Raw genomic sequence first — 8,951 nt, forward strand, 5'->3', positions numbered from 1 at the left:
TCCCTTGATAATTAATCATGGGGACCTTTTCTTAATGCCCTCAGTTTCTGCTTGCTGCTGTTCAGTCAGCAATTCTTCTTACCATTAAATTGATACCCCTAGACCAAAGCCCAATTGTCCATTCCTGTGCCAAAAAATGACAAACTGAACATTCATGCAAGAATTACATTCTGGTCACCATTTCATGCTCCCCATTGCGATCATTACAAAAAACTTCCTCCCAGAGAACTCAGTATTATGAAAGGAAAAAATTAACTTAGTAGCCATGAACATAAACCATAAGTAAATGACATCATACTTCATGCCCAAGACTAAGTCAAGAAGAAAAGAAAAGAAAACAAGAAGTAAATCTCATTCACCCACAAGGGACACAGCAGCTGAGGAAACAGAGCAAGTCAAATAGAGACCAGTCTTTCTTACCTAACCTATCTGTGATGTTTGCTTTTCATTCCAAAATTAAATGGTTTTGTTAGTGTCTTTATACCATATCAATTGTAACACAGATCACCGTTTAAGATAATTACAATCAGCTTTCAACAATGTGCTTAGAATGACTACAGAATACATAGAACAAACAAGGAAAGAAAACTCTTCTGGATGGTATCAGAATAAAGCTGGAAATAAAGATGGTGTTGTAACTTACAAACTACCCAAAACATTTTAAAGGTATGTAGATACAATGGAGTTCAGTACTCTAGAGAAGGCTACACTGATAGATAACTGAAAGATGAATACAAATTGCTTGCAGGCAAATCCCCCAGAATACTATGTCACTTCAGGGAAGAATCCTATAGTCAAGAAATAATACAATACTGTCCTTACACAGATTGCCTGCCCATCTTCTCCTTTAAGACAAACTTTATTTAATGTCTAATGTCCTGCAGTCTGTATCCAGTAAGGACCTACTAAGAAGCACTTGTTCCAATGAAAGCATAGATTCAGACAAGAAATGAAAAAAGGATCATACAATAAGATACAAAACCATATAGCTGTCTTGAGTTCAAGGCCCCCCAGAGCCTAATGGCTCACTGACTAGCAAAGTTAAGGCACATCAGCTTTTGTAGCCAAGAGCACATAAGGGAGCAATGTGGCTCATATCACATTTAACCCCCAACCCAAGTGACCAAGTACTTATATTCAGCTAGGGACAACCTTTGACATGAGTCCAAAACAGGGCTTGTACTCATGCCTCAGAAGTCATAGTAAGACATCTTCACAGTCTTGCCAACACACCCACATATGACTGTTTCATAACTAAAATATTGTTAGGGCCTGTATTTCACATAGGACTTATTTAACTCTTCTGATATTTACATTATGCTCTACTATACAAAAAAAACAGGCATACAATGTTAGGAGCGATACTGGTGTGTTTATTACTCAGTCTTTTGAAAAATCCATTTTGCTTAGGACTTTTGATATTTACACTTTTTAGTTTTATCTAGTGTTAAAAAAACAGGGTTGTGTTAGATATTCTTTATAGGGTTAATCATTAAAAACCCTATTTTACAACCCCCAACACACACACACACACACACCTTCAAGTGATGCAAGTAATTCTGTTATAGCTACTACTGAAACTGTGCCTCTATTTAAGTAAATATTGCTGTTTTTATTTACAACCTTGGTTACCATCTCACCTACGTGGTCCAGTCAAAGACCAGAATCCCACTGCTCCAGTCATAGGCAGATCTAGGATTCTGAAAAGTGGGGTGGCAGATGGCATGGTGTATGGGTGCATATAACACAACACATTTTTCTACAGGTAGAAAGAAACTAGAAGCTTTGATAATGTAGTAAGGGCCTAAGACTATATTACTCAATTTAAGACAGAAGCAAGAACAAAAGTAACTTTATTGGAATGTGCAATAATTTTCTATACCATACATTATGTATTAAAAAACATGACAAACTTGACAAGCTAGGCAAAAATAGTCAAAAGATGTTGTTTCTTTGGTCCTGTAGTCATTAAACGTATATCTCTTTCTGATTCATAAAACAAAATCTAGCCTTCTTGAGCATCTTGACAGTACACCCAATGTCTCAAAGAAAATTATTTCCAAACCTAATTCAGTTTCCACACCTGAGTTTGTTTCTAACTTTAGTTAAAAACACTGTCTGAAGGGCTGTGAAACAGGAACTACATTACCAGAAGCACCTAACAGATAGCAGAATTGCCAAAGAAAGAATAGCTTGATAAAAGGAATATTAAAACCATTAAAAAAGGAGGCAGGGTCATTAACATCTGTGGAATGAAGAGTTTAGAAAGGATCAAGTAGATTATGAGCCATGAAGTCCTTCATGACTGCCTAAATAGAAATGCTGCTGCCACTCCCAGAATTTTAAATTTTGGGTGGAGTGGGAATCAAACTAGGGTGCAACTGCAGCACAGCATCCCGCCCTAATCCGCCACAGTTCAAACAAATAATAAGGTGGCAGCTTCCACCCCGGTTTACAGTCCACAAACAGCCACTTTCATTTGACTTCAGTGAAGCCAGTTTCACTCTGTTTCTTCAATGAAGTTACTTACATTGTGTAAATACTATACTAAGCATGGGTCTAAGTCTACAGGATTTGGGGCTGTAACCTAAATTACAGTGTAAATGTGCCAATTTTCAATAATATCATCTCTTTCTCTTCTCTCAGCCTCTCATTGTTTTTTTGACTTTTTACACTAAATATCAAGCTCATCTCCCCTGAGGGTAGTAGGCAGGTTGCATTTGGCAACACATCTGGAGAGAAAACAGGCATTGGTTTGAACCTAACAAATTGTACAAGAATATACAGCATATTTAGCCATGCAGTAAAAGAAAAATTTCAGGACAAAAAAAAAAAAGTCCTGAACACAAGTATGGTCAGTGAGGTTTAGATCGCATCCTATGAAAGACTACTTATATAGACTCACCATAAACTGAGCAACTGCCTTAATGAAGAAGACCCGGTCCTGCTCTGTCTCAACATCAGAAGGAATATCGGTCTGTGGTTCATACCTGTGGGAGGGAACATGCAGAACATCTTTTTTTTATTAGCAGGTACCAATACATTCACAAGAAAAAGTCAAGAATCATGTGAATGAGCACCAGCAAACTAAGTATTCAGCTTCTAATGCAGATGGAGAAACAGTAGATCAATATCTAGGATCTGTATATGTAAATTATATCTGAATATGTAAATTAGGGAAGCATAAAAATTGTAAGAACTATAAAGCTTAGGGCATCTTTGCAAAGAGGATGTCAAACTCAGATCCTGAATCTTACTTTGTGGCTTATTATGAGGGAACAGAAATATTTAGCTCCCTTAGCTAAATCCATTTTAAGGCTTGGATTTAGGCTTTAGATCAAAAGAATATTTATGATGACAGATTATTTACTAATTTTTTCTTTTCTTTTTTTTTTTTAAACAAAACTACACAAATAAACTAAACCTATTCCTACTAGGTTCAACTACCTGATTTAAAAAGACAAAACAGTGATCAACTACACATTCCTAACCTACAGGACAGTATACTAAAATGATCAATAGCAAAACAGTTAACAACCACTCTCACAATTCTCAATTCACAAACTTCTTCCAAAGATGAAACAACTTAATGAAGAGTTATCTTTGTTACACTAGAAACCATTTCTTAATGAAAGTTTACACTTCAAAGCAGCAGTGCAGGGAAGCGGCTGGACACCCAAGACAAAATGGAAGCCGCAACTTATGGTTGCTGCCGCAATCACAAATATGAACAGGTGGTTACTGGCAGCATCTGCTTTTGGTTTTTTTTGCACACCTCCCTTCCAACTTGGAACCCAGGGTGGTTGCTCTTGTCATCCCTCCTAATTGCACCACTACTTCGTAGCACATGATTCTGCCAATGAGTGTTCTGTAACAAATTCTGTAACCACAGAATTGGGGAAAATAGTTTCACTTATCATTTACCACTGCCTCCAAAATAAAACTTCCCTGATGCCTGAATAATAGATAAACATTTTACATTTTATAGCACCTTTCATCTTGTAGGATCCTAAAACACTTTGTGAGTGTTCAAAAAAACCATAACACTGAAATGGAGCCACCTTTAGAGAGTGACCACCAAGTAACTGGCAAATTGTACATTATACACAAGGACACATCAAAGAAGAGGAAACTGGGAAAATCACCTGTCCCACCTCTCTCAAAAAGTGCAATGAGATCTTTTAATATTCACATGGAACAGAGTGTCCCCTCTTTTAAATCTCATTTCAAATTCAAAACAAATCAAGTCTAAATTAACCTCTCTGCTTTGCAATGCAATTATAAGGCTCTTGGAAGCAAGAAAAGCTGACTTACTGGTTGCCTTGTGTAATTTTGGCTAGTACAACCCACCAAATAAAGCCCAATAGCTTTCCAACTGCCTGGGATGTAAATGAAGCACTTCATTTACAAGCACAATACTTCCAATCTCATTATAATATCCAAGTTAAAGCACCTGAAGCTGTTCAGTTTAATTGGAATAATACTTCTTACACCTATAAAAAAAAAAAAACAGCGTTCTCTGGTGTAACGAAGAGTCATTCTACCTGTTCTTTTGACCGAATCTTGGAGGCAAAGTTTCTGATTTTAATTTGAACGGAAAAGGGCAAGTAAATTAAGCTCCAAACGCAGGTGTGTAGGGAAAAGAGAGGGTATTACATTCCTTAAGACCTGATCTTATTAAAAAAAGTGTCATTTTTTTTTCAAAATTTAATCAAAACAGTTTTTTCAAATGGTTTATATATACCCCTACAATACCCACAACCCAAATATTACTGCAAGTGAAACTTACTTAAAATGAACTATAACTGAATGTGGGAATATAAAAATACAAAAACAAAGAGCAACAATGGTCAAGGCTAAATTTCTACCTGTTGTAACAGGATAAGAACAAATGTTCCCATTTCATACATGTGTATAAAGGGACAACGTGTATGTATCTGTATGTGTGGCTTCATCTACCAAACCAGGTTCACAGATGTTATAACTCAGTGGAGATTTATGGATTATAAATGAGGGGTAATTTAAAGGCAAATCAGGAGCATAATTTTAACCAGGCCCTGGTACCAGATTTTTAAATGAATATGGTGCTGGTATAACACAGGGGTCGGAAACGCTTTCAGGCTGAGTGCTAAAAAAAACCCACCACCTCAAATTGGAACATGTTGGCATGCTGGGGTGGGTACCAGGGAAGTCACAAGGGGTTTGATCTTTGTTGCAGCAGTGCAACCCTGGCCCCTTCCCCACCATGCTCCCTGAGGCACACGTGCAGCCACCACTGGCAACAAGCCAGACCCAGTCTTGGGACCCCAGTGCAGTTGCTTGCAGGCTTGCAGCTGCCTGCTGCAAACAGCCCAGGCTCTGGCTAGGCCCCTGCTACCTGTCACGGAGCCAGGGCTTCTCACAGCAGGGCCTGCAACCTCCCCACCTCCTGCTGTGAGCAGCCCAGGCTCCAAACTTCATGCTAATTTCAGAAGAGCCAGGGCCAGCTGTGGCACACTGAGCAAAATGGCTGGGGGTTGCCAACCCCTGGTATAACACATCCTCTTCTGGTCACAAATATTTTGTTTTCAATATACCACATTTACCTGAGTCCAAGAAGGCAGAGGGGCTCATCTTGGATTTGAGTACTGGCCCAGAGCACACATTGCTGAACCACCACCTTCCACAGGCCAGAGTGGTTTGTTTGGCAGGGGGAGGGGCTCACAGCCAGGGGAACATGGGGGAGACTGCAAAATGAAAAGGAACCTGCAGCCTGCTCCCACCCACCACCCTCAGTGCCTGTGCCTGCCCCCCACTACCCTCTGCTCCTCTCCCTTGAGCTGCCTCCTCCTCCTTACCTTCTGTTCTAGTCCCTCCAGCCGCAACCTGCCCCTGGCACCACTTCTCCCTGGGCAGGCCAGGGCTGCATTACTGCTGAAGGCCCCAGGGGAGCAGAGCTGCAACAGAAGGTAAAGGGCTGGTGGGAAGGGAGTGGGTGGGCAGGCTACAGAGGGGAGTAGAGGGTCAGTGGCTGGGAGTGTACGGAATCTAATTATTCAGAGGGTCATCTTAAATTCAAAGTTGCCTTGGATTTGGGTGAATATGGTATGTAAAACACATAAAAGCTAGATTGAAAACCATGAATCTTCTTTTTGGAAAACTCACCAACCTGCAACCTGTTTTTAGTTCAACTAACTGACTCAAATTTTAGGGGTCTATCTTTAAAATATACAAGCTCAAGAAAATTTCTCTCTGGCACGGGCCAGCAATCTTTGTTTAGCAGCAAGCTCGGATAATCCAGCTTGGGTCCAAGGCAGGACAACACTAGGTCCCAGCCATCGCTCCTCCCTGCTGCCCAAATATGGCCCAGGCAAAGCTCCCCATCACCTAGCTGTGGCATGGGCAAGGCCCCCCATCGCAAAGACTGCTGAAGACACCCTCCCCACCACCCAGTTCTGCTAGCCAAATCCAGTGGCTCTATAAGCAATATTTGGCTCACAGGCTGCAGATTGCTGACCCCGATCTAGGGAAAAAACCTTTCAACTAGGCAAAAAACAGATGACTTAGGAGGCACAGAATGAAAAAAAAACAGAAGGCTGGAAGGGACCTCAAGAAGTCACCTAACCTAAACTCCTGTTTGAGGAAATCATCCCTACCTAAAACATACTTACCCACGTTATTTGCCTCTCTGGAAAAGTTATATTATTGTATTCATGACACATACAGATCACTGAAGGCACAAACTTGGTACTTAAAATGCAAACTTAGTAACCATATGTTCCTACCTAACACTCAGAACAAGATCTCTCTCAAAATGACTGAACTCCTAATTTCATCAAGTCCCTCTTTAAAACCCTTAATACAGTTCCATATCAAAGTATCAGCTCCAAAAGTCTCATTAATGTCACGTTCCTATGTCTGAATTGGTATGCACTGTTGCACTGGAATAAACCACCAACCTTTTCACCAGCCAAAGAAGCATTTCTGAAATTAGCATGAAGTTTGGAGTGCGGAAATTCTCCATGGAGATGAGCCGTGGGTACCCCAAAGCCCTCATCATCTCAGTGAAATCTGAAAAACAAGCACAAGCACAAAAATCACCACAGCCAGCACAGATATCCCAAAGAGCTCATGTCCCACAATGTTCTGCTTATGTTGCCAATAAATACACTGATAGAATTAGCTTCCATAAAACTCCCAAAGGGATCAAAGAAGAAAAATAATACCAATTTACTTTTAAAAAAGTGACTTTTCACATAAGAAATGTTCCTAGTAGAGATTAAAAAAAAAATCTTAAAATGATTTACTTTTTAAAAAGTATAATCTTAAATAAAACTGATAAAATATCACCACTCCGCAATATAACAATAACGTCGTTTCAGCCCTTGGCATGGAGTGGATAGTCACTGAAAGGATGCCTTGCATCATCCTACATCAAACTCTACAAGCTGACCTAAGGAAGACTGATGATGTTCGAAAGTGTCACTGATGGTGTTAAGAAAGGGATATCCAAAGGAAATCTGTAATGAAACTCCTTCCATACCTATCTACTCTAATACAGGAACCATCCCCTGAGGCTTCAAAGCAAAGTTTCAAAAAGATGAAAAGATGACCTGTCCTATTGTGCAATGTCAAACAAGGGAAAGGGAGAGAAGCATACTCCAGCCCCAACATATTACAGCAACCACTATACCAGAAAATATCAAGGTACCAGCAGCATCATAATGCAGGTCAGCAGCCAGACAATGACAAATACTCAAAATATGCTGATACCCTTTCCAACCTGTGTGTCACACCAATTTAGTGTCACCATCTGCCGCATATTTAGTGGGATATCCCAGTTTTCACAGTAACAGTTCCCTCTCCCTGCTGGAACGTGGGGCGATGCTCTTTCCACTACAGCGGTGCAAGCGCCGCCAAGAAGCTACACCGTGTCGCTGCGACCCATGGCGTGAAATTCGAGGCACTCCCCCAAGCCCTGCGTGGCAGATCGAGGGCACGTGGCAAGGGCGGGTGACAGGCTTGGCATGGGGCTCGGCACGGGGCGCGAGGGCACAGCGCACCCCGAGCGGCGCCAGGCGAAGGAAAGCACGGGGCACCGCTGCCACGCGCCAGGCTCGGTGCTTCGGGGCTGGCGAGCGCCATGAGGCCGTAGTGCGCCAGCAAGCCGGACGGGCGCGGGACGGGCGCGGGAGCAGCCCCGGCGAGGGCAGGGCGCTGCACGGCGCACGGGGCTCGAGGGCAGCGGGACGACAGCGCGACCCGGGCACGTGGCGGGGGCACCGCGGAGCGCGGGGGCAACCCCGCCCCTGGGCCTGTAGCCCCCGGAACTGCAGCAGCCGCGGAACCCGCCCCGCGCGGCTTCCTCACTCCGGAGGTCGCGGAATGACATGGTAGCTCCGGCTCCGCCGCCGTGAGCCCAGGTTCTCCAGACGCCGTTCCCGGAGCAGGCCGCACGGCTTCCGTCTCTATGGCAACCACTCTACGGCGCGGCGCCTGGCCCAAACTGCGCCCGCTCGGAGGGGAGGGGAAGGGCGGGGCCGCTCGGGGCTGGGCTCGGTGGTGGAGGAGGGCGGCAGCTGGGAGGCGCCGTTAGGGCCCCGAGCTGCGCGTGCTCCCGGCTGGGGCGCGGCCCGGCTCTAGTGCCCCGTGTGCTGGCACCTGCTCGGGCTCAGGCCCCGTCCAGGACCCGGTAACTAGGGCAGGTCTCGCGGACCCGAGGCGGGCTCCCAGCAGCACAGGCGCTGCCCGGTCACTGAGGCTCAGCCCTGTGTTGTCCTGTGCTTTGAGGCCTAGGCCATCGCTGGACGTCTGTGCGAGCGCGAACGGGAAACAAGCCACGTCCCCAGGCTACCCTGTCCTCCTCCCCCAACCTCATTCTCTCCCGCCTTCCAGTGGCACTGACTGATCCTGTCACCGCCGTCTCATAACGGGAGGCGGGCAGAGGCTGGCAGCTACCGAGGTTGTGCCTA

At 43.9% G+C, this 8,951-nt stretch overlaps 1 protein-coding gene across 4 annotated transcripts in view; it reads right to left on the reverse strand.

The window, feature by feature from the left end:
* The window catches only part of CLUAP1 (clusterin associated protein 1), a 305,549-nt gene extending 297,088 nt beyond the window's left edge, over positions 1-8,461 (reverse strand). For 3 of the 4 annotated variants that reach the window (XM_019507567.1, XM_019507569.1, XM_019507570.1), the window contains exons 1-3: positions 8,350-8,461; positions 6,939-7,050; positions 2,906-2,990 (exon numbers count right to left, since the gene is read on the reverse strand). In XM_019507567.1, coding sequence (XP_019363112.1) covers positions 2,906-2,990; positions 6,939-7,050; positions 8,350-8,371 — 219 coding nt within the window. In that variant the 5' untranslated portion in view covers positions 8,372-8,461. Of the gene's footprint in view, positions 1-2,905; positions 2,991-6,938; positions 7,051-7,775; positions 8,142-8,349 lie in introns of those variants that run through there. The other variant, XM_019507568.1, reaches the window with a different exon arrangement.
* Between the last annotated feature and the right edge of the window lie 490 nt (positions 8,462-8,951).

This window comes from Gavialis gangeticus, unplaced genomic scaffold (genome assembly GCF_001723915.1).
Source record: "Gavialis gangeticus isolate Ggan-Ray unplaced genomic scaffold, GavGan_comp1, whole genome shotgun sequence".
In the NCBI taxonomy this organism is placed as follows: Eukaryota; Metazoa; Chordata; order Crocodylia; family Gavialidae; genus Gavialis; species Gavialis gangeticus.